Genomic DNA, 27191 nt, shown 5'->3' with positions numbered 1-27191 from the left:
TTGAAAATTTTCTTCAGCACGTCTCGCCCGTATTAAATTTTAAATTTTAATGACTTTTTCATCAATATAATATTGATATCTTCTTGAGGAAAAATTTTCTATTAACTTGAAATTATAATAAAGAAATGAACTATAAAATGAAAAATTATTAATCTATAATCACAATCTACACTACTATATATTAAGGAAATTGAATAGACTAAATAATTAAATTAAAACAGACTTTCCTTCTCTCTCTTTCTTCATCTTTGGAAAATACTTTCTTAATAGAAAATTATAAAAAAAAGTCAGTTGTAAAAAACGTGAAAGCATTAATAATAATTTACTTCATATAATAATATAATTATCAGCGCAACGGGTATATTTTACTGTTGAATTTTCATGTAATTTTCTCTCACAAGTTTTCCATAAATTTTTCCAGATATACGTTTGTGTATATATTTTTTTTTTTTCTTTCTTTTTTTTTTCGACCGCTTGCCACTTTGTTTCGCCGTCGAAATGGCCGGCATCTGTTCGACATGTGTTTTGTTGTCCGAAATATGTGGCATGTGTGTTACAGAACACCCCGTATATACCTCATCTTTCGTCCTACGGAATATTAAGCGGTCTGTACAAGTCAACCGTATATACGTATCGATATACAGGCGATAAGCAAGGAAGTTTGGGCTGAAATTCGCTGCTGCCTCTGCAGTTCATCAGAGATCTTGGCACAATAAACACTGCGTCGTCCTCTTTCAAAACTCGCAAACTCCATACGGACCGTGAATCACGACATCTTGTAAACGGATCCTCTTCTCCCGTTTCCTCCGGTTACGCACCGGAAATAAGCTCCCAGCGTGAAACGTCAGTGAACGTTATATACCATTTCATTGTCGATAGCATCAACTTCCGAAATCCCCGTGGAATCGAGATACGAATTTTGTGGAAAATTTATCCGCCGATTCGGTTCATCATTCGTTTCTCGCATCAATGGCTCTTTCTTCCGCCCCTCGCCCCTCGCCCCTCCCCAAGTTAAAATAAACTTCGTTCAAAGGGATTTTCTCGTTTTACATAGAAGACGCAATAAACGAATAATAAATAAACGAAACAGCTAATAATAATATCATAACTGAGTTAACTATGAAAATAGGGGGAGGGGAGGGGGAGAATAATTTATTACAGTTTTGTAGCGAATTTTTCGGCAGAATTGTTATTTCAATTTTATGACAATTTATTTTATTAATTTAAATGTCGATTTGCATTGCTTTTAATAACACGAAAACAATTATAAATTTAGGTAAATAAAGATAATAATTGTGCGTAATAATGTGGGAGGTTTCCAAAGATTGAAAAATTATTTCGAAAAATATTTTCACTTTTTAAAATATTAATTCATTATTGCCATTTTTAATCTTTTATTAATATATAAACTATGGCTTTTCATTTATGCTGTTTCTCCACCCATTGTGAAGTAGGTATGAATTATTTTATAATTTCCAATCCCTATATTTTTATTACCCTGTACTTTGAACGAATATGAATGAAAGGGTGGATTATCCGGCCAATTTCCATAACGATATGTTTCAAATATGTTTTTAATCTCACGATATATTATTATTAATTCGAATCTCGCGATATTATATCCAGCTACGGTCATTTGGACTCTTGTCCGGTGTTTTAACACTATTTCATGCCATATTCCTATTGGGAGATGTACTTTTAAATTGTATTTGCCCTCTCGCTGATTGAAATGAAAGCCCATGGCTTGTTTCGCGCGACCAGCGTGAAAACATATTACCGTTGCGGATATATTATTCACGGCTTTTATGTGGATCGCGGATCATCAAAAGTAAATACGGAATAATAAATTAATATTGAATCGTGTATCGTCTCATTGCTTACAAATAACGCTTTGTAATATAATCGGTAAATGGAACACGCTCTGTATTTTCAGTCCCTTGGACACGATATAAAGGCTATTACCGAACGATCAAGGAAAAAGCCTTCGAATCCTTTCAAGTGCTTTCTAGCGATATTACATCAATATTGTTATCAAGGAGAAGAGAGATATCTGCAAACAGAAATATCCGACGAAGAGAAATACCTCAAAGTAACTCTTCGCATTTCTCGATATAATTCACAAAAATGAGAATCAATTTGTTACGAATATTTAATAGTTATCGTATTCTCGGCAACATTATTTTCAAATATATTTCTAGAATATTTTAATGATTTACATAATTTATATTCTTGAAAGGAATAAGAAAAGAAGAAATATAAAATCATATCAATTTTTATTTGTAATTTAATTTCTCATCGAATTAAAACACGTCAGTCTTTCAAAAACGTAAACTGAATTAAACTTCTTTTTCCTGAAAGAGGAAGAAAACATGAGATTAGAAAATCATTTCATCTTAAATTCATACATGTAATTTATGGAAAGTCGATTGAGGGAAAGATATTCCTCGTAAAATCATATCAGATAACTCTTCAAAATTAATAGACTCGTAATTTCCTTCGCGGATTGCTTGTGAAATGAGAGAAACGGAGAGAGAGAGAGAGAGAGAGAGAGAGAGAGAGAGAGAGAGAGAGAGAGAGAGAGAGAGAGAGAGAAGGGGGAAACGTCGCGCTGCTCAAAAGTGTAAGTTTGATTTTATCAAGATATTAATTTGTATTGGAGAGAAGTATATATCTCGGCAAGAGAGAGACTTTTGTAAAGAGAGAACTGCCGTTCCAATTTGTATTAATAACGTTTCCAAATGCAAGCAAATGAGCGTGAGATGTGCAGAAGTCGGTGAAGGAGACCCGGTCGTCGTCGTCGTCCTCGTTCTCGCCCTCGTCCTTTATACAAGCGGCGAACTGCAACGCGGAGGCGCATCTCCTTCCTTACTTCAGTTCTCCTCCTGCATTCTACGCAATGCTATTAAGCTTTGGGCGAAGAGAGCACTTTCGTCTTAGCTAACTGCAATTTAATTTTAATTATGGTCGAGAGAAGTCGGGTTTCCCGCTATAATATCCAGCTCTTAGGTAACGGGAGGTACATAGAGGAGCGCCGTGAAATTTTTATCTCATCGAAATACGCAATAAATCCCGCGATAAAAGTCCGCAGTGTGGCCGCGCCTTCGCGGAACGACTTATACCGGTACTTAAAGCAAAAAGAACGATGAAATATTCAAGACTCGATGTATTATACGAGGTGTCGCATAGTGTTTGAAAGATTCTTGCGAGATGGATTTTATATCAATGTGAGAAAAGCGTATCAAACAACGTAGCATATAATACTATAATCATTTTATATGTAATATTATACACATATATATATATATATATATATATATATATATATATATATATATATAAAAGATGAGAGAGAGAGAGAGAGAGAGAGAGAGAGAGAGAGAGAAGAAATTAATAAGACTGAAGATACATATGTTTCGCGTTTTTATATTATATTTAATTTTTAATTATATATATATATATAATGTTTAATGACGTTTGGATGAGCATAAAGTTTACATTACATTTTATCAAAGATATTTTAAGCACAGTTACTATATATGCAATATCTGCTTTTTTTTTACATACGTAGTAAAAAAAATTAATCGATCAATCTTCGTCTAAATCAAATGACGCGAAAGTTTCACTCGCTGTGTAAACTATAAACAATAAATATAATTAAAAATTAAACAATTAAATAATAAATTAAACTTAAATAAAAAAATTAATAAATATAATTAAATATAATTATTAATTTCTTCTCTCTCTCTCTCTCTCTCTCTCTCTCTCTCTCTCTCTCTCTCTTTCTTATCTTTAATATTTTTTAAATAAAAATTCATCTAATCAAATAACGCGAAAGTTTCACTTGCTGTGTAAACTATAAACAATAAATATAATTAAAAATTAAACAATAAATTAAACAATAATAAAAAATTAATAAATATAATTAAATGTAATATAAAAACGCGATACATAATATCTCCAGTATTATTAATTTTTCCTCTCTCTTATCTTTTATATTTTTTAATAAAATCTAATGAATAAAATACACACACACACACACACACACACACACACATTCTTTCGGTTGTGTGAGAGTAAACGATTTAAAATCAATCCTGTATTATCGCCATTACATGACAATCGGTACAGGAGAAATTCAGAATGAACACGATGACACGTGGACATTCTCGGCAACTTTCTTTCTCTCCCCTCTCTCTCTCTCTCTCTCTCGCCGTACGAATATTATGCTTCGACAACAATGTGCGAAGCGAGAGAATGAAATAGACGGATGAGAGAGGAGTCTTGTTAACTTTCATCTGTTAACTTTCTCGCAAACGTCCCCCCCTCTCTCTCTCTTTCTCTCTCTCTCTCTTTCTCTCTTCATTAATTTTCACTTCATGCGCTCCAACGTCAAAGTTCGAAAATTTACTCAGCTGAAATTTTCTCTCTCTCTCTCTCTCTCTCTCTCTCTCATCTACGCGCGTGTAAAGTTGAAATCGCCACCTGCGAAATTACTTCGTCGACACAGTAGCGGACCGAACGATCGGCCCCAGCTATTTCGACCAACACTACTATAAGAGGTCAGCACTTTGCGCGTTTGCACTTTGTCGGTGACATCGCACTATGCATGCATACCGCGATAATGGATAACCGTCGAAAATGCTTGCCCCCGATCGACCTCGATTGAAAATATGACGCCTATTCAAAATTAAGCTAATGATTCCCTGTCAAAATCGGGCAAATAAACGTAATAGCACCGGAAGCTGAACCTATTATAATTCCCTCTCTCTCTCTCTCTCTCTCTCTTCCTTTTTTCTCAAACGGTAGTTAATTAGGCTACGGAAATATCGAAGTTGCGCGTATAAATGAACGTTACAAGAGATAGCTCGGACGATTGGAAAAGTTTTCACAACTTTTTTTTTTTTTTTTTTTTTTTTTTTCGAAGCTATCTCGCTAGCCGCTAATCAACTTCCTTTAACTTGCTTTAAGCCGACCGTCATCTCACCCCCCTTTTCCCTATCTTCTTATAAAAGCGGATTTTTAAAAATAGGAAAGTATCGATTAAATGAAGTTGGGGTTCGTAAAAAGAACATTTCATAAATGTTTACGGCATCAAAATATAATATAATATATGATTTAGTGCAACAGAGATACATTACAAGATATTTATAAATATCACAAATAATACCTCGCGTATGAAACGTAGCAGTGCAAAGGACGAATTCGGAATATTGATGCACTATTACGAGCATTTGCGAGCGAGTAGTTATCCGATTGTGAATCAACTTGGGCAAAGTTTAAGCGTACATTTCCTCTGAATCTGTTACAGACATGAGCAGCGTCCTCCTCTTTAACGGGTTTCTCTTACTAGCCACGATATCGGATGTTCTGGTATTGGGTGCACCGGGCGCCACGCAAATCATGGACCGAGATCCATCCGTGAAGAAATGCAAGTATAACAGGCCCTATTCGATGCTGGAAGCACGATGCTCGAATCTGGAATTGCATGAAATCCCGACAAATTTGAAGGCGGATATACAGGTGAGATGTTCTTCAAATATGAATATAAATACACAAATTATCTACGTTTACTCTGGTTTTAAATTGCATTAAAAAATAGTTATATATATATTTTTTTTATTATAAAAAATTTTTTTTTTTTTTTTTACCGCGAATATATCTTTAATTTTATCTTATCTGCAATTCGTATCAAATAGAAATTAACAAAAGAATCGCTAACAAATTCTAGAAATCAACTGCTTTACATTTAATTTTTATTAAAAAATTTATTTAATATTATTAATGATTTCCGGACATTGATAGAGAAATTTTTTTTTTTTTTTTAATACATTAAATGTAAAAGTGTGATTAAGAGATGTTTATAACAAAGCTTTTCTTTTAATTTAATTTGTACAACTGCAACGTAATTAATAACTTCCGACAACATTTAGCAAATTCTATCTGAAAATCTCTTTAAAATATAAGCATTGTCGATATAAATTCTGAATAAATTTCTAATTAACTGAAATATTACAAATACATATAAATATATAATATTTCTATCAGACTTTATACGTGTTATATTTTATATAATTAATACATGTTATTTTTGTTATCGAAACTGCGTTATATAAAATGGAGGGTAATATACAGTGAAATGTACGTTATGTGTAAACTCTCTTACGCTCTTGTTTCCACTCAAAGGGTAAATCTGCCAGGCTTAGTTGCACGAAGGATGCACACAAGACTGACTACGAGACGGATTGATGTCCCAGTGGGTTAACGCGCACGCTGTCTTGTAACGCGCACTTTCTACATAATAGCATTACAGAAGTTTCGCTTTATCAACGTCGCCGATAAAATGCATACTTATTGGTACTGTCGCTCTCTGTCTTCCTCTCTCTCTCGGACGTTTTTGTTTCAATTGCTATTTTATTTTTAATACGGTACACAACTCTCGTATCGCGTTAATAAATTGCAGGCGGTTCATAATTTTATGAAATATTAAAAGCAATAATTAATCTACCTTTGCACATCCGCGTGTATATTCATAATTTATTCATTATTCAGTGATGTTGCGTAAAATAATATATGAATTATTAATCATTGTCTTCTTCTTGTCGAATATATTGTAAATTTTTGTAATTAAATCTCGAATTAAAATTCGATCTCACGCGAGACTGTTATGTATGCATCTTTTTGGAGTTAAAATCCTTTCGCGGAACATTTTCTAGTCATATATATCTGTTATTTCATTTTTAACCGTCTCTGTCCAATACAACCCCCATGTTGTAAATCCGGTACGTCTGTAGCTAAATCTTGGTACTCTTTGGTAAACTTGCGTCGCGATGAATCCCAGGCAAAACTCCAGACACGCTAAATCCGGAGATTGGGTTGTCCAGGGTCACGAGGATAGATGCGTTCCGCAATACACTTGAGAAATTTTAACCGCGCGGAGATATTGTCAATGCTTCAGCGCATTTGATCTTGTATACCGGATGTCCCGAGCAGAATCCGAAAGCAACGTGTTCTCATTGCAACCAATCTCTTCTCTAACAAAATTAATAATTTTTCTCAAATAAAACTTTATATACTGCACAGAAATAACAGTCCTAATTTTTTTTGTTTTGTTATGTAAAAATTTTAATTAATTAAAATAATTTAATAAAATAATTAAATTTAATTAAATTGTAAAATGTAAATAATTTAATGTTTAATCAATTTTTTTTAATCAATGTGTGATTATTTTGCCTAAAAGTTTTGTCAATAAAAAATTGATTAATAATATGTCAAAGAATTCGTAAAGTTTGAAATGTTTACATTATATATAATAATATCATTATTTAATTCAGAATAATGTGTCTTGAGAATTATGTGTAAATTTACAGTACTATATCAAGAACTATATATATAGACGCAAGTATGAATCAACGCAAACAGAGAACTGCCTGTGCATTCAATCGACAAAGTTAACTTGTACGCAGAAAATGTACATACATACATACATACAGTAGACACATTTGCAGAAATACCACGGATATTAATTTCGGAGTTTAGTCTATTTCATGTAAACCAAGATCAACATGTTAATATTTTATAATTAATTTTACGAACTGTCATAAAATATTTTTCTTCTAGAAAAAACAATATAATATTAAGAATATATAAAATTATATATTTTTTTTTAAACCCAAAGTGATTAATTTATAAAGAATACGATTAAAATGTAATTTGACATAAAAATCGTGCAAATGTAATTAATATTTTTCTTTTGATTATTTTTTTTTCGGGCTTTTTTTTATTTTTTATTAAATTAATATCAAAGGGACATTAAAATGTTCATCTTTTTCATCGCGTCCTCGCGTATCGAAAGGGTAGGTCGTGTCAAAGAAACCATTTTCCATCGTGTTAATATCGCGCGTCCTTGCATTATTGAGTTAGCTGGGCCATTAATTCTTCTCGCTGGTCAGCTAATCTGACAAGTGCATCTTTACGGAAACAAAGATCTTATTGATAAACGATCTCTATTCCTTGTAAAATTACCATTTTTCATTCTGAAACATTTTTGCTAACAAAAATCTGATGAATAGCGAATCAATCTTCATTTGAACAACACACTGAGTGCCTGTAAAAAATAAAAGTTACTACTACGATGTTAAGATGATATTTATTACGCTTCTCTCGTAGTAATTATGATAATAAATTATAATATTGTAGGATAATCGATAACATATCGGTATATTTTAGCAGCAAAAGTACATACTTTTGCTGCTAAAATATACCGATATGTTATCGATTATCCTACAATATTATAATTTATTTTCTAATTCACAAGTTTAGCAACAATTTTCAATACTCTATTATTTGTTTATTTATAATTAATAATCTCTCGAATATATTATATATATACATATATATATATATATATATATATATATATATTTTACCTCTGATATTCCTGATTTGCTTGATAGGTGCTGGACGCTACCGTAAATCGATTGAGGGAACTGACGAACGACAGTTTGACACCTTACAAGAGTCTAAGCTACATCTACCTAGGTGACAATTTCATTCAGAATATCGAGGAAGGAGCCTTCGCTAATCAACGTTATCTGGAAGTGCTGGATATCTCACAAAACGGTTGTGACAATCTGCCCAAGAGTCTCTTTCAATTACCGTATCTGCGCACGCTCTATCTCGGTCACAACAAACTCACCGATTCGGTGTTCAAGGTGGAGGTCACCTCGCCTCTCAAGATGCTACAATTGACCAAGAACAAGCTCACCCGGATCCCAAAGTTAGGCATCCAATCGACTCTCGTTCATCTCAACGTGTCCGACAATCTTATCACCTCGATCGACGCCGACGATCTCGCACCGTTCTGCTCGCTGAAAGTGCTCGATTTGTCCAGGAATATCATCAGGTTCAATCGCGGCTGCCAGTGTCAGACGTTTAACGCTTGGGTGAAGCTACGGCAGATCAAAATCAAGCCTGATGATTTCTACAATTGCACCGATTCACCGGTCGAGGATTGCACCGATGTGCAAATTAACAATCGGACGTATGAGCTGTACAACGAGTGCACAGACATCATACAGCAGGAGGTGGAGACCGAAAAGGCTCGATCGGTATGGATACTGGTAGCATCGTGCGTCTCGGTATTCCTTTTCGTGGTCTTCGTCGCGTTGTTTTGCGTGCACAAGCGAAATCGCAGACGACGCAGGAAGCAGAAGGAGCAACAGCAACTGACGGCGAACAACGCCAACACCGAGCTGCTCAACAGCAATCTGACGGCCGGCAATTCGTGAAATAATCGCCAGAAGAACCTACAATCATAATAGAACCATGCCAATGGCTCTTTTGTGTCAACGACGATGAGAGGTAGAATTCTACACGTGGAAAGGGATGAAAGTTTAAATATAGTATTCACTTTGAGAAATAAACGACGTTCAAAATATCCAAAAACTGTTGGTGTTTATTGAGAGTTTAATCGATGAATTTACAGAGAATTTAATCGGATATATCTGCGGTTACGTGCCTAAGTTTGTATCTGATTATTAATACACATCGCGATGTTCAATAAACGTAAGATTATTATATAGCTCGAATATGCTCTTTTGGCGTGATTGCCATTTTGAAAAATATTACAAGTTTTTGAGAAAAAGTGAGATATATTATTATATAGCGTCTTGAGAAACGCGCGACGCGATACAAAGGTATTTAATCATTCAAAAACTGAGAGATCGAGCAAAAAATATGGAATTAAAATATGATACTTATTGTTAGAGATTACTTAAGATGCTGAAAAGAAGAAAGAAGCTTTATCGAAAGTAATCACTGACGAAGACAGCTCCGCGAAGATTATACTTATATAAGATATGAACGCGTTAACTTATAAAATGTGTAAATGTTCTATATTGTGTTCACATATATAATGGTTACGATATTTATATATAAGGTCTATGTGAATGTGCGGCGAATTTTCAAGAAACTCTGCGTGTTTGAACGAATATTATCTCACTGTATTCTCTTTGCGACGATATGTAGGAAATTTCGATGTTGATTTCTTCGATGTCGGTCGAATGAATCTCGAAGCCGATCGCTCAATGTCGTCGCGTGCTTTTTGTCGATGTAATAGCGTTGTGAAAACGTACATTTACTGTTTATACGGTACTTAAACAGAATTTTCTCCTTAGGAGGATTTTGCGCTAAAGTGGATTTTTTTATATCCAAGTGTCAATTATTTTATTTACTTCCTATTGGAAAACTCTTCTTGGTTATAATTTTGTGCGTATTTTTATTTAGTTCTTATTAAGCTTAAATAACTCTATTAATAAGTTTAATAGCTCTATTTATTAATAAGTTTAATAGCTCTAATCGAAGCTTTATATATTTATTTAAAATTATTTTTTAAAAATTACGTACATTATAGTAACAGGATCTATGCACTTATTTCTTCAAGCTATGGTCGACTTTTTTTTCTAAAACATTTTTCGTTATACGAATATGTATGTATATTATTGTAAATTGCTATATACATTTAGAGGATAAACAATTAAGTTATATATAAATATATATATATATATATATATATATATATATATATATATATATATGCGAATATATAATATATATATATATATATGCGAAGAGCTCTTTTTAATATAAGAGAATATTATTGAACTTGTATTTCTTAGAATGTGTTTGGAGAAACGGTATTCGCGCTAAAAAAACGTTATTTTATCCTTGTTATTTAGGGAAAATTGAACAAAGATAGATCGACGTTTTTGTGCACTCTTAATTTTTACACTGTGTTTTTATTTAGTTCCTGATAATTATATGTATATTTATTTCATACGGGTATTTGAGATAATTTCATTTCATCGTGATATCATAAGGTAAATAGAATATAACCGTACCATCGAAATGATTAATATAACTTACATTTACACATATATGTGACGCGCGTATTTTACAATATGTCCAAAAACTTTTATACTAATTTCCACGTTACTCTTTTTAATATGTATGAAAAATCTTTATATGTACAGAGATATTAATAAAACTTGGAGATCCACAATAAATCGTCTTCAAGCAAGATAACGATTTCTACGTTTTTTATTTAACAGAAAAGTATTAGAATAAGAAACTTTTTTTTACACATAAGTATTTTTCAAACTTATAAAATTATTTATTGTTAGCACAAAAAGCAAAAATGGAAAGTTAAGAGTCTAAAACAGTGCGAATAAAAATAATTAAAATCTTTAAAATATTTAAAAATAAATATTTATAAATATTCGTAAATATATTTTTAAAAAAAGATTTCAAAATATCTTAGTTATAAAAGTTTCGAAAAGAATTTTCCCAACCCCAAAGAAAAAGGTTCCTCGTTCAATATTTTCACTGAAATTATTTAAAAAGCATGTATTATTTTAATTTTTTTTTATTTGATCATAACTGTTTATAGTTTATAAGGTAATGTAATGTGTACACTTTTAAATACATTATCTGTACAGTTAATAGAAGAAAGTAAACATAAAAAAATTTCATCGCCAGAACGGAAAATACATTTTTATTGATGAACTTTATTCTAAAGAAGATGTAAACGTTGAAAATATCAATACACTCAATAATTTTACATAAAGATGCAATTTTATCAATTCGATAAAATATAGCATTCTTAGATTTTAAAATAAAAGGGAGAGATTTTCTTTTTTAAAATTCATTCTATATACAAATATTTAGCTTTGATTTAACATGTATTTGTAAATTTAGAATATGAACAACGTAATCTGTCTAAACTCTTTTTTTTTTTCCAGTATGATTATGTCTCTATCAAAAGACTTATTCTAATTTAATGTTTGCCTAAAAATAGCTGCTTTCACACTGTCGTGAAAAAAGAATAATTATACGAGTACATTTGTACGGTTAATTTTTATAATTTTTTTTTATTATTAGTATATATATATAAATGATATAAAGCTGAATACAATTGAGAAAAATCATTTTGAATGCACAGGTGGGCGCGCGATTGTAAGAACAAATATGTTTCTTGCATTTTCTTTGAAATCTTATTTCGGTAGAAAAATCAACCGCACATCAGCGGCATCCGGTGCACAGTCTGATGCACAATTTCGCGATCGAAGAACGCGCTCTTTTTAGCATTTAACTGCGACATACAGTTAAATGTCACTCAACTGGAAAATGGAAGTAACATTCAATCGAATGTTAGTCAAGCGTTTTCTTCGGGATAACGTAGAGCGACGAAACTGTTCATCCAACTGACAGTTATCATATTTAGCTCTCCTACAGTCTCATACTGTCATACTAAAAAAAAAAAATCAAAAAAAAAAAGAAAGAAACGAATATTGACAGCTTAATCGCTCTTGAATATTTCTTTTTGGACATAATAAACGAACATAAACATAACTTAATTTTTACCATAAATTAAGAAAGTATTAATTATTAAAACACGCTCGAAACATCATTTGTCCAATGTTACAATTTGAAGAGAAAATAAACAGATACATTAACATGGTGGTAAATGTGAACTTGTATACAGCATGTAACAATGGAGAAGAAGAAATTGGCTGAACACAAATGTTATATATTACCATATACAACCATTGCTGTGGGTTCAACAGAATTTAATAGGACTCTTTCTCTTATGTAATAAATGAATTTGTAAATGCAACATATTTCATTCATTCCATGCAACCCAGTTGTTAAATTTGATTGGAATTCTTGTGCATCAACTGAAATATATTATACAATATATCCTCTTTCTCACACATACATTATACATACATATGTAATCAATTGCAATAATGGTGAAAATTATATAATGTGTTTTAACTGCAATATATATTTATCGTTCTTTTTTTCTGTTTATTATTCTTCTCTTCTTTAAGGTGAATAATCCAATAAATGAATCTTGTAAAATTCATTATGTCTCTGACATTATACTCTAAACTTTAAATTAATTTCTTTGTGTTAACAGCACGATTTTTTTAATTCTCATTAATTTTATTCCACACTTACAAAGTTTAATTATTATAGAAACTTTTAAAATTTTTCGACAATATAAAAAATGATGAATATTGCAATTAAACCACATTTTATAATAACTTTCATGTATTGCAATAGAAAAATATATATGTATAGTATATTCCATTGCAGTACAAATTTAATATATTTATATATATATATATATATATATATATATATATATATATATATGTGTGTGTGTGTGTGTATCTATACATAATATATGAGAAAATATTTTATATTTGAGCTGACAGAAAAAACTTAACAGAAAGAAATTAATTTAGAATATAATGTCAGAGATATGAGATACAAGATTCACTCATCAAAATTAATTTAGAGTATAATATATATTTAAGCTTATGATAAATTTATGTTCACATAATGCGGCAACGCTCTTCACCTTGGGGATCGCTCTGAAACATAAAACGTACGATATTTCATCAACAAAACGAACGAAAAAAATGTAAAATAAATATGAGTAATTACCGCGGGCCCCACAATTCGTTCAATTCACTGCGTGAATATTGACGTGTTTATTTAGTTACATATACAAGCGAACAATGGACCTTTACTGTTAAATTCACACAGTGACGAAGATATGTATATGAAAATATGAGATATATCCTTTTGATAATTTACATTACTCTATTTTGTTTAAAATTTTTTGTATACAATTTGCATATATTTAGATCGCATAATCCCTATTATCTGTATATATTATATGTATTATCTGTATAATCTGTATAATCTATATTAATATGCAACTAATATACATTACATCACTTTCACGCTAAATTAAATTTATGTCACTCATAAATGTTACTACCGTTCACATTTTAAATAAAGCAAAGCGCATATAGTTCCTCAAATTACACGTTATATAATTCGATTATATATCTATATATATATTCATCAATAATCATGAAAGCTGATATTTATGTAATGTCAGAAGATAGAAAATTGATTCTTCATTGAAATGCAATATAAAAGCCTATATAATCGACGTAAAGATATCTCGCACAGATTTAATATTCAGAAAATCTAAAAGTTAAATAATATATTAATAATACATATTTAAAATTTGTTTAAATTACAAATTATTATTGAATATTCAAATCTTATGTAAAAAAAAAAAGCTTTAAGTATTATCTATGCAAATAATATTTAATAATATGTATATGTTCTTATACAATAATTGCAATAATATATTTTACTTAAAGACAATGTGGTTAATTAATGGGCGATGATATAATAATCTTAACAAAGATTATATTAATTCTCGTAAGACATGATATTTTAGTTGTTAAGCGGTGAGTATCCAGGCAAAGTGCTGCATGAAAACCAACAAAATATGAAGCAAAATAATTCTTATATATTATATGAGTGCGAAGAGTATTAATTATTGACAACGTAATGTTCGAACATCTGATAGGTTATAAAATAACTTACATAAAGTGCCCATCAGAGTCGTGTGCCCTCACCCTTAATACGGGTAGAGATATCTTCTCTATGGAACAAGAAGTGAATTGTGAAAACGTTACCCCCCCGAAATTAGTTGTCTATAACTGCAACACTTATTCTGTATATAACAAATCTCAAACAAGTGGAAGGTAAGTAATGTCTGAATATTTATATAAATATTTATTACATTACTAGACTCACAATGAAAATTAAATTGATCCCTAATAATGTGCTTTAAAACTTTCAAATAAATATTATTCTCATAGCCACATTGTCTTCTTTTAATGATGTTTAAGAATTTAAAAAAATATATTCTCTTCTGTGTCCGAAGTTTATTTTTCTATTGATTAGCATCTTTTTAGTTTGCAAAAACAAGCATTTTTTTTACATTCTTGTAACTATAAACTACTACAATTTGCTAGATACAATTTTATACATCAATAGTATATCAAAATATTGCTGCAGTTAGAATATAACACTGATATATATCAACATTATATTATTACATTCAACCTCTATCCTGCCAATGATGTCTATTCTTGTTTTAATTTCGTAACTAGTTTAAACCTTTCATCTACGATACTTACAATATTCAATGATGCGTAATGCAATAAAACATTTACTGTATCCTTACCTGTTGGTGGTGAAGTTCTTCTGTTGACCGGAATCCCATGCTTTCCCTGTGTCGTGACAAACTTGTAGACAACTGCTGTCTCTTGCGCTCAGAAGTTGCCATTTCCTATTAGAAAATTAAAAAATGTAAAATTTTTCCCCTTAAATGTTTGTGTAATACTTTAGCTGATAAGAGATCTGTTTCTATTTTGCATTTTTTTTTTCAAGGATTAAAGCATATCTGTCATACATGTCGAGATTGAAATAAAAATGTTTATTTAAGGGTTAAGTGCATGATTCGTGATGATGCATACCTCTCCTTCGTTATTGATCAGAGTTGTAGTCATGTTGTCTGCTACAAACCACTTCTGACCCTTCATAACGATGTTGGATGGTGGCTCGTGTGTTGCACCGATATCGGCTGACCACACCAGTACATTAGCACCACTTTCGAGCTTCGCGGTACGATGGAACTTGAAACCTGTTTCCAAAGTACCAGCTTTACGAATAAGCTGCCAGCCGCTCAAACTTATTTCCTGTTGCAAAAATTCCGTATATATAAGTATGCGTTATATAGTTTCAAATAAAATTAATAAATTCCTTCAAAAGAAAAACTTTCAGCCTTACCTTATTGCCCTTATTGGTGAGTTTCACAAATCGTCCTTGAGGATCTGCCTCTGTAATTTCTACGTCACCCCTAGCAGTGCCTGTAACGCTGTAATCACTACTGCTGCGCTCTTCACTTTCCTCCAACAAAGTGCGTTTTCGTTTACCGCCTCTAAGAGGGGTATGTCTGGACGGAGTTGTTCTACCAGTTAAAGACGTGTTCGTCGATTGCATAGGCGTAATGTTCAATCTAGGAATTAAAGTAAGAAATTAACGTCTATTTGTATTAAAATAACACATGGTATCGTGCAAGCGCGATCGATTCCGGATTCAATCTCATATGTTTTAAGACGAACAGTGAAAGATTGAAAGTTCAATAAAAATTGAATCATTTAAGACTAAAAAACGAAATAAAAAAATTCCAGATTACAAAAAAGAGTTACAAAACATAATTTACAAACACGAATGAAGAAGAAAAATAGGAGAAAAAAGTTGGAAAGAAATTAATACCGCGTCTAACAAAAGATGGAAATTTAAAAAGAAATAAGAAAGGAAAAAGTATTTGCCATTCAAATTTAAAGAGATATATTGGCTCACCTGGCTTCCTCAGACTCGAGCATCTTACGATATGCAGCGATTTCTAAATCCAGTGCCACTTTAATGTCCATGAGATCCTGATATTCTTGCAATTGCTGAGCCATTTCGTCTCGCATGTGTGCTAATTCCGCTTCTAATCCAGCTAAGTTTTCCGCGTGACGAGTACGTTCATTTTCTCGTAAATTTTCCAAATCTCTGTCGGGAGATACATTTACGTTAATGAATAAATAACATTTTAATTGGATATATGTGTACGTTATAAATTATAAAATATTAAACATTTTTCTCATTAAATTGTTTTTTTTTCTATATTATCTATTCTTTTTGCTTACTTCAAGATAAAATATATGATGTTATTTAACAAATAATATTAAATATAAAGATTTTATTTTATAAAAATAAAAAACTTTTGTAAAAAAAAAATGTATTACCTAATTCGTGCATTCAATGCATTGTTGGCCGCTTCAAGCTCGCTGATTCTTGAATTAAGCCCTTCGATTCTAGAGCGTGTCTGTCTTAATTCTTCGACTGCTATGCTGGCGGCTCCACTATTACGTTGTGCATGAGATGCCAAGTTCTTGATTTTGTTTTCATATAAAAGTTCAATCTCCTCTCGATTAGCACGCATTTGCCCTTCATACTGATCGCGCAATTCTTTTAACGACTGCTGCAATTTGGCCTCGTATTGTTCCGCAAGGCGCCCATCTATTTCGGATATCTCAACCTAAAATGCATAACATTATAAATGTTGTTTCAAAAAATTTATTAAAAAATCAACAAATAAAGCAACATTTACAAATTTAAAAGTGATTGTACAAACATTTTGATTAGAAATTTATTTTTAATCTTTTCTCAATTACAGTTCTGATTATATTGTCAGTTTTACATCATTTTATTCATCAACTAACTTATTGTGAGAAAATAGCAATAAATGACCGATATCTTTGTAATGGTGCAATGAAGTCTAAAAGATCTTATTTCCAATAATCACTTACTTGTCGTCTAGTACGAGTCTCTGTAAGTTCTTGCTGATAAACTTGATCCTTGAAACTGATATCTTCTTTGAGACTCTGAATATTGTTCTCCAGATCGATTCGCTGCAAAGTTTCTTCCTCTAGATGTTTCCGAGCGTCATCGAGCAATGCTTTCAATCGATCAATTTCCTTCTCCGAATCTCGATCTTTTTCGGCGAGCTTCTTGCGCTCTGCCTGCGATTGATTGAACTGCGACTGCAAATCACTGCAGCGTGTTTCAAATATCATTGCATTTCGTTCTGCTATCTGCAAGTCCTTTGTCTTCTTCTCCAATCTAAAAAAAAAAAAAAAAAAAAAAAACATACATTAAATAAATGTTAGTCATTGAATCATAATATATGATATCATTTATTTCCGTCAGTAGAATAATTTATACATCTTCGATATGAATGCATTTACTATCCTAGACATTTCACTTTAACTCTCACAACAGTATTTTCGAAAACACTTGCTAAGATTTCTACGAGCTTTTACATCAGCGCAGGAAGTTTATAAACCGCGATATGTGCTTGACTCTGCAGTGGCAGTTGTTATTCATTATAATTTAGAAAAAGATATCTACGCAGATTAAGTCTAATTAACGACATTACATAACATTTTATCTTTCAAGAAAGATTATATACATTTACTTAGTAAAAATAAATTAAAATGCTATTCTAGTTACTTTAAGAGACTATTCTTGTGCCAATATCTACATGTTTTTAATACGTATTTATCCGAAAAGATATATCATAACATATATGTTAATCAATATTCAATATTTCATATCAATATTAATTATTGAGGATTAAATGCTTCTGATTGCAATTTTACTTAAACAGGAAAAGAAACTTTTTTTATTAATATTTATACACAAGAGACAGTTTTATTGACCCCACAGATAGACTTTTATCCTTCGACTCTTCACGAAGGTTCTTTGGACATAAAATACTTGGAATCAGCATCGTCTCGCTATCCTTGGCCTACTGTTTTAAAACAGGTAATGTCGAATGATGCTATTCTCGTAAAAAACGATAATTATTTTTCTTACTGTGATATCTTCAGAAAATATCGACGATTCGAATAACTACATTACTATCGATCCTCGTGTTTTATATTAAATTAAGGAAATAGTTCATAATCACGTAATGAATAAAAAAAAAATAGATTAATAAAACAGGATAATTTCTTGTAAGATATTCTCACTTTTTTTTCTTTTTTTTTTATTACTTTGCGGAATTCCTTTTTTTATTTCCGATTTGACGTAACGCGATAAACGCAATTTCGCATTTATGCACGCGTAACATTCATCAGAGCATAATCAGGAGCATTATGACAAATTTGCCTGCGTTTAATAACATTCCGACGAGGAACGTGAAGAAGCCGTTTGCCGGCGAAGAGAGACCGCGCTTCTATTTCAAGCGGTGCACGACCCACATCGAGAATTTTATTTTCTACCATAGTGGCCCAGACTGTTGTCTTTAATATTCGTCCACAAAAGTTTCGCGTTGCCATTAATCTTAAACGAAAATCTTAAAAACGATCTGAAAAATATATTGATTGACGAACTGAACTATAATTATCATCTGATGCTACTTAACATAATATTAAATCCGAAATATATAAACGTCAAATATGATTTTTTGTTGAGCATTATTTATTGCAATGTTATTGCAGTTTGCGATTTTTTAATCAGATATCATTGATAAATATATTCTTATTATTTATATTATACTTTAGTCTCATTAATCGATGGCATCAATAAATTTGAATTCAATACTGTGCTACATCACGGGAAAAAATTACATTAACATATAAAATAACAATAAATTTTCTATTGTATAAACAATTTTTATTATATTTACTACATTTCTGTGATAATTCTCGTAAATTCTATCATGCATTTATAAATCAATAGCCCGTATTCTGAGCTGACATTTATTATTAAATGTGTCTAACGAATAAATGTCAGCTCTAAATGTGTTTTTACACATGTGTTTGTATACATTTAGAGGCACGTTTAGCGATAAATGTGAGCTCAAACTAGAATACAGGTATTATAATGTTCGAGATTAATAATCTGCTTTTAATACATTTGTCATTTATATCATACATTCGTTTATAAATTTATATTCTGGCTTTTAACACTGTATCAAGTTGACTGTTTTAATTAAGTGTGCGTTTAAATTATTATATTATATGTAATAAATACATTAATTTTAAATTATATGTAATAAATATATTAATTAATAAATATATTAAATATATTAATAGTAATAAATATATTAATTAATTAATATAATTATTATATGCATCATAAATTATTATTAAATATGTATATAATTATAATTAAACACAAGTTAATCCGTTTAAATTATTATATTATATGTAATAAATACATTAATTTTAAATTATATTATATGTAATAAATATATTAATTAATTAATATAATTATTATATGCATCATAAGTTATTATTAAATATGTAATTATAAATATATAATTATAATTAAACACAAGTTAATCCGCATGTCCAACGAGATTGGACACCACTGCTCTAAATAATCGTGAGTAAGGAAGGAAATCTCAGGATTTATACGCTTCTTAGCATGGGGTGATGGTCGTCACCCTCGTCTTCCCTCACAGCCAATAGGAGTGAAATGAGACAGACGGGACAAAAGTGTTACAATGTTATGTACATTCAACCATGAACGAACGACGAGCGTTTCATGTTTTATATTACAATGTCAAGCGTCAAGTTTAATTGCGGACTGATTGAATTTGTAATTTTGTGCTTACATGATTAATTAAAGAGCTAAATGCAATCCTTAATCTTGTTTTATTCGAGTGTATCACGTTGAATGAAACAAAAGTTTTTTTTTAAATTTTATTTGTCGAAATGAGTCTATCTTATATAAATATTTTTCATCGTTTTTTTAAGTACTTTTAATGCTTATATAAATTTTCAACAATTTAAAAAAAAATAATTATTAAGAAATTGATACTATAATCTAAAATAAATAATAATATTAGCGTTGCCAAATTTCAAATAATCAGCAAAACCAGTACGATAAGGCCCAAATAATGACAAATTTGTTGGCAAATGATCATCGTACGTATACGTGACACCTTGTATTTAATCTTGACTTTAGAACGCGGTCTTCGCAGCTCCAAAAATGGTTTTACGTTCGCGAGTACACAACGCTGTAAAATAGCTGACACACAAGGGCACATGATGTCATCCTCAATTCCGTACAGCAGTTTTTCACTCGTGGCTCCGAAATTTCGCATTTACCCGAAAGCATCCTCAAGACCGCGCGCCACGTGGTGCAAAATTCGCGTCGATTAACACGCAATCATCGTTTCGAAATAGATACCGCTTCATGGATTCGTCAGCAGTCTTATTTGATTCCGACATTTATTCACAAAATAACAATGAACGAAAAAAGAATACTTGGATTTTATTTTTAAACCATTCATCGTTCTATATCGTATTCGTTTAAAAAAATATTATACAGAATGTCCTACGAGGTATTGTTATTCATATATTTGCGCGAATACATAAATAATATTATTTAATTTTATTTTTTTCTTGTTAAAAAAAAAACGTTATTTTAATTATATTATTTTAAATATATTTTATCATATTTGCGAAACCTGCAACACTTTTATCTTGTTAAATTATTTTATTTTTTATTTCAGATAAAAAATAATATATTTTATTTTTTTCGCAAATATCTAATGGAATTGTTAATAAAAATGTGCAGATAGAAAAGAAATTATGTTTCGACAACAAAATTTTGTGTTCACGTGAAATACGTGTTGTATAATGATTGCACGTACCTAAACGTGCATAAGCAAAAATTAAAATTATTTAAACATGTCATCCACGTTACGTAAAATAAAGAATGCACGAACGTATTATTTATCACGCATTTATCACAACTGGATTACGGACTTAACAACAGTGATACTTTAGGTTTAGAGAGTAAAACTGAAAAGAATTTCTTTCTTTCGAAAAGTTTTGAAGAAACTTTCATTATTTTCGAGAACAATGGGGCAAAATGAAAAGTTTTTGAAAGAAGCTTTAAAAAGTTATACAGAATCTTCCACAAAGTATTATTACTTATATATTTCCACGAATATATGAATAATTACATAATTAAATACATGAATTATTTAATTTTATTTTTCTGTTGTTATAAAAACGTTATATTAATTTTATATTTTATTTATATTTTATATTTTATTTTCCAAACCTGCAATGCAATTCGAAAGATTTAAAAATTAAGGAAAATACACACAACTCCAAATATTAATCTGAGAAGAATAAACTATAAAAAACTTTGGGAATCCTAACAAGATTAGCATTAAATTTTAAATATTCGCGTTCTCAGATTATTAAAAAACACTTGCGTCATCGCTTTTTTTTTTTGTGTGTCCAAGGACCTCTACATTTGTAAATGCTAAGTATAATTAAGAGCTGCCTATCGCATAATAAAGAGTCACAATTTTGGTCGCTGACACAATTCCTCTCTCACGAAAAGTCTTTGGATCCGAGACAATGGAACAAAAGAGTCACGATAACGAATGCAATATGATATTGTCTGTAAAGTAAACAATAACAGAGTCGCGAAATGTCATTGTATTACTAGGTCATGATATTACATTGACAAAAAAATATTTTTAAAAATTGTGATTTTTAATGTGACAATGAATCTTGACAACCGTGATTATTTCCCGGAGGATTTCAATCGATACTTTATGCTTTCGAATGCTTTTATCAATCAATGTACGAAGTATTTCAATGCGTTTTAGTTTACAGTAAAAAAAAAAAAAAAAAAAAAATAGTTTAGAATCTGTGAATTGACAAAAATATAATTCGAAAGATGCAGGTGCAGATGATGGAAAAAGTCGGGGCATTCCTGACATTTCTATACCTCAGGTAAACCGGGCATGACAGATGCTTTACGGGAAGCATACTGGTCTTATCCATTCTTAAAACATTCCAGTATAGTAACGGTATACTAGAAAACACCGTAATTTCTCGTCACCTCAGGCCAGCCCTTTTCAATTACGACAACTTGTAATTTAGAAACACCTTACGCATTATAATTACTTTAAGCATGCAATTGTCGAATACGTGTATATATACGTGTAATAAATAAAATTTTGTGCAGTTCACGTGAATGAAAAGAATGAATAAAATTTGGTTCACAAAATGTCTTTTCTATCTGCATATTTAATGATTCCACTAATTTTGTAAAAAAAAATATCATCCTTTATATTGAGATAAATCACAAATAAAGTAACTTGATAAAATAAGACAAGACAATTTGCAATATCTTCTATTGCGTTCCATACATTTTACCAATTTTACAAGTAAATGTCAGAATTAAGGGAGACCAATCGGCGCGATTAATTTTCAAGAATGTGAGAAAATTGAGATAAAGGGTTAAAATTGAATACATATATCGTAGAGTAAAAGTTTCTTCGAATTTCACTCTCACATTTATCGATCGATTCAACAGCGAAATAAAACGCGCCGGATGTATGTATATGCATATATACGGAGCGCGTGGAGGAACGGAGTCAATGTTTTTAGGTCAGGTGATAGGTCCGCGGGCACGCTGACATCATCGCCGCATAGTAAACGTGACGCAACTGCTCGTAGTAACGTCATTGGGGCCCGGCCTCCGTTCATGCTTCTCTTGATGCCAGGCGGGACCGAGACGCGCGCTCACGCCGAAAATTATTTCCTTTCTAACCGAATACACGGACTCCCCTTTAAAATCCGCTTTGGATCATCGAGCATAATTCTCGACCAAATCCTATTTATAATAATTTTTTATACTTTTAGAATCAGAATGCAATGCATATTTACATATACAAAGTACACGTATATACATCTAGACACGTAATGCACGAGACACGTAAAAAAAAAAAAAATAAATAAATAAATAAAATTGTCTTCTGTCGCGAATGATAGATTACCTATCTAAAGCAAGCTCAAAGTTTACATGATCCATGACTCTTGACAAAAATTACATTTATATATATATTCATATATTATATGTATTCTGTAATATTATATATATAAAAAATCAGATACATCTTATATATATATATATATATATATATATATATATATATATATGTATGTATCAAAATATATAAATAATAGATAAATAAATAGATAAATAAAATTCTGTTGCAATTGAATTTATTTTCGTAGATATAGATTCTTCTTTTTCATTATCTCAATTTTTAATTTTCTCTTCCATGGCTAAAATGCATTCTATATATTAAGATTTATCATATTTCTTTTAATTTATTTTGTTATATCTTTCGTTGTATAAATAGCACATTTAAAAAAAAAAGCATTAAAAAGAGAATATTAATCTTTTTGTCAAATTTGTGAATTTTTTTATATCTTCCTTTATAATTTCAATTATAATGTAAATATTTTAAATATAATTTTAGATATTTGCTCTCTTTGTTTTCCTTTTTACTTTGTTTTCTCTTTAACTATAAATTGACAGATATATTTGTATTCTTAAAGCCGATACATCATTTAGGATTTTATTCTGTTGACAAACACATCCTATTTATAACACGTGACGCATGATCGTCTGCTGATTAATTTAATCTAAAGATTGATAATACAACAGATATCGATTCCTTTAATCTTTAAACTAACTGAATCTCCTTTTCACTCCAATTCACGAAATTGAGGGGGCCATAAGGATTGATACTATTGAACAGCACGCAATGAGGCAAAAGATAACACAAATGGCAGAAAAGTATTGATCGTTAATACAGGTTGAAAATATTGAACGTGTTTATAATGCACGTTACTAAGATTCCACATTCTTGATCTAAGTTTATTTTTATTTTATCATCTTTACCGTTCTTCAATGTTTCTTTTTTATAGCTTGCACATATGTAAAATATTGCGCGTAGAATATTAAATTATACAGCACATAAAATGTCCTCAAATATGTACACATGGTAGATATATATCTATCTTTGTATAAATTATTTAAATTCGTCAACATTGAACGACGCAAATATCAGTCTACTATCTTTGACAAATCAACAAATATATTCACATTATAGCGAATGTGTGCAATTTTCAATAAATGGTTCAATATTCTTATCTGATAATTCCGTAGAAATTACCGCGAGTTAAAAAATATAGGAAAAAATTGACTAACAGTCCATAATGGTCAGCGAGTACGATGTAAATATCTTGTCTAAATTTGTAGAAATATATAAGACACAACTAATTTTCTTTATATTCATATAAATATTAAAATAATATTAATTAACAATAACGAGCTTTTATATCAATTTAAAATTAAAATAATCGGGCAACAATGTATAGCAAGAATACATAAATAAAGTCAACCTTAAGTTTGTGTCATCGCTATTTCAAGAATCATTAATCTCTACGATATGAATTATTCATAATATTATTTAGATATATACATACATTGCATTTTTATGTATCATAAAATTAAATTCGTAGTAAATATAATCAAACTTGAAATGATATATATCATTGCATGAAGAAACTGTGCGCAAAAAGAATGCATACAGTTTACAGACTGAATTAATTCAAGAATAGGGGAAAGGCAGTGAGAGATAATTTAAAATACAGAGACTTTATATATACGATGTGTGTGTGCGTGTGAAGACGCATGACGCGTACAAGAATCTTATTCCGCGAATACGTGCTACTAAAGTATGATTCAAGACTGAAAGAGAAATTGAAAATACAGGCTTGGAGCCGATGATTTGAAACGAGATTAAATCGATATCTGTAAATTATATATTTTTTCACCCTCTGTCACAAACAAAAACAAAATGTCTCAGACTCTAGAGCATTGGAAATCTGAGCTTTCTTTACCGACAAATTCCGGCGCAGCTATTTTTTTTTTTTTTTTTTTTTTTTTTTTTAACCAATGATATGCATCCTACAAGCGATAAATTCACCTAAGCATGAAACAGAAAATGAAAACTCCTATATTACTTATCCTAATTTACTTCTGTATAAAAATTTCACACTCGACAGACACAATGACTCTCAAGATGTCGCAGACTCAATTGCGCCAATATCTGTCAATATAAACCCTTACTCCGTACTGATGGATCATTTTTGTCTGTGATTTTTCTTAACAACGTCAATTTCTCGAAAACAAATAATCATAAAATAATATATTTAAATAAATTATTTTTCAAAATTATTATTTTAGTCTTTCTTTGGAATGTTCAAAGTAGGTATATATATTTTTTCAGATTTTTTAAAACACTTTTTTTTATTAATAATTAATTAATAAGCTTATCGAAAATACGCTGACCCACCTGTACAGTTAAAAGGTGCGAAAAATAACAATACGGAGTAAGGGTTAATATTCTGATAAATGTCATTTGAATTTCCTATCCATTTTGCGGGTAAAAAAAAAAAAAAAAAAAAAAAAAAACGATATAAAAAAATGCAGCATTTATCGTTCGAAGATTATTCCCTTTTTCGAAATTATAGCGCGTATCACTTACTTGCTCTTGAGATCTTCGTTATCATCCCACAAACGTTTGGTGTCGATCTCGAGTTTGGCGCGTTCCCGGGCGGTCTCGTCGAGCAGTTTTCGCGCGTCGGAGAGCTCGTGCTCGTACATGGCCTTGATGTTGGACACCTCCCGGGTGACGGTCTCCTGGGTGGTTTGCACCTCCCGCGTCAGCCGGGAGTTCTCGGTCTCGAGGTGACGTACCTTCTCGATGTAACATGCTAAACGATCGTTGAGATTCTGCAGGTCCTGCTTCTCCTGCATCCGTGAGTAGCGAGTAGGGCTGAGCGGGCTGCCGGGTCGCCGGCCGACGATCGGCGTCGACGTGCTCGGTGGCGATTGGATGCTACTCGTCGACGAGGAGGCGGCGGTCGCTGCGGAAGAGGCGGCGGCCGCGGCAGCCGCCGCCGCCGCCGCTGCCGTCTTCTTGCTCGACTTGGTCGACATCGTTATTCGAGGAATACGTGGCCTCTCTTGCACGCGGTTATGTGTCGCGACTAACGCTCCAAGACCCTCTCGGGCACCGAGGGTCAGAAAGAGACGGAAGAACACCGGGCGCGTGCGTACTAGCGAATCGTCAACTCGCTGCCGAAAGCGTCAGCGCGTCCGTGCGTGCGCGAGTTCTATATTCGCGATCGGAGATCGGATATACCCTGTACACCTCGCAGCTAAATGCGCACTACTGGTCACGTTCAGCGCAGCCAACGGTCAGAGCGTGCAACGACGCCACATCACAAGCCGGGTTTCGCGCCGCCATTATGCGGGAAAATGCGCCGGGCGCCGCTATTGGCTGTCGGGTCGCGCGGACGCCGCGCGAGCCGCCAATCGCGGGCCTCGAGCCGGGCAAGGGCGCGTAATGTCGGGCGATCCGATTCGTCGCCGGTGAAAATTGAACGAGACGTACAACCAATTCGCGACGCGAATAATTCAATGTACGTTGACGTTCAATTACGCGGGAATGAATTCTTGTCAATCATCTCCCGAATGTATTGTTTACTTTTTTCAATTATACTATGCTTTGAATGTAATATATATATGTATATATATATATATATATATATATATATATATATATATAGATTCAAGATCAAAAAGCGAAGAAATTAAGTGCCAATGAATAAAGATAACTTTCTTTCTAATTTAGTAGTTTAAAACAATTTCTTTTACGATAGATCATTGATATATTTTTTAAGAAATTAAAGATATTGACTTTTTCAATACATGCGTCAAAAAGTATATATATTGCTATTATATTTGTGCAAAATTTAAAATTCTATTTTATTTCAATATTTTGATAAGTGCGGATGATA

The 27191-nt window shown here is 31.5% G+C and overlaps 2 protein-coding genes across 13 annotated transcripts in view; one reads left to right on the top strand and one right to left on the bottom strand.

Moving 5' to 3' along the window:
* Lapsyn (Leucine-rich repeat activity-regulated protein at synapses) overlaps positions 1-11083 on the top strand; it is a 92260-nt gene extending 81177 nt beyond the window's left edge. For all 11 annotated transcript variants that reach the window (XM_072895755.1, XM_072895754.1, XM_072895756.1 and 8 more), the window contains 2 exons: positions 5309-5520; positions 8454-11083. In XM_072895755.1, coding sequence (XP_072751856.1) covers positions 5309-5520; positions 8454-9287 — 1046 coding nt within the window. In that variant the 3' untranslated portion in view covers positions 9288-11083. The remainder of the gene's footprint in view (positions 1-5308; positions 5521-8453) is intronic.
* An 816-nt stretch (positions 11084-11899) lies between these two features.
* On the bottom strand, positions 11900-26600 carry LOC140667619 (lamin-C). 2 transcript variants are annotated; one of them, XM_072895739.1, is made up of 9 exons: positions 25874-26600; positions 17298-17610; positions 16734-17026; positions 16303-16497; positions 15727-15955; positions 15414-15635; positions 15122-15226; positions 14476-14533; positions 11900-13439 (listed from the first exon to the last, which is right to left on the bottom strand). In XM_072895739.1, exons 1-8 carry the CDS (start codon positions 26326-26328, stop codon positions 14510-14512), a joined length of 1836 nt encoding a protein of 611 aa, XP_072751840.1. In that variant the 5' UTR covers positions 26329-26600; the 3' UTR covers positions 11900-13439; positions 14476-14509. The 2 variants fall into 2 exon arrangements, with proteins under 2 accessions (XP_072751840.1, XP_072751839.1); XM_072895738.1 differs by lacking the exon at positions 14476-14533.
* Between the last annotated feature and the right edge of the window lie 591 nt (positions 26601-27191).

The sequence above is a fragment of the Anoplolepis gracilipes genome, chromosome 7, assembly GCF_047496725.1.
Source record: "Anoplolepis gracilipes chromosome 7, ASM4749672v1, whole genome shotgun sequence".
Lineage (NCBI taxonomy): Eukaryota > Metazoa > Arthropoda > Insecta > Hymenoptera > Formicidae > Anoplolepis > Anoplolepis gracilipes.
This window is presented reverse-complemented; position numbering and strand designations above follow the sequence as displayed.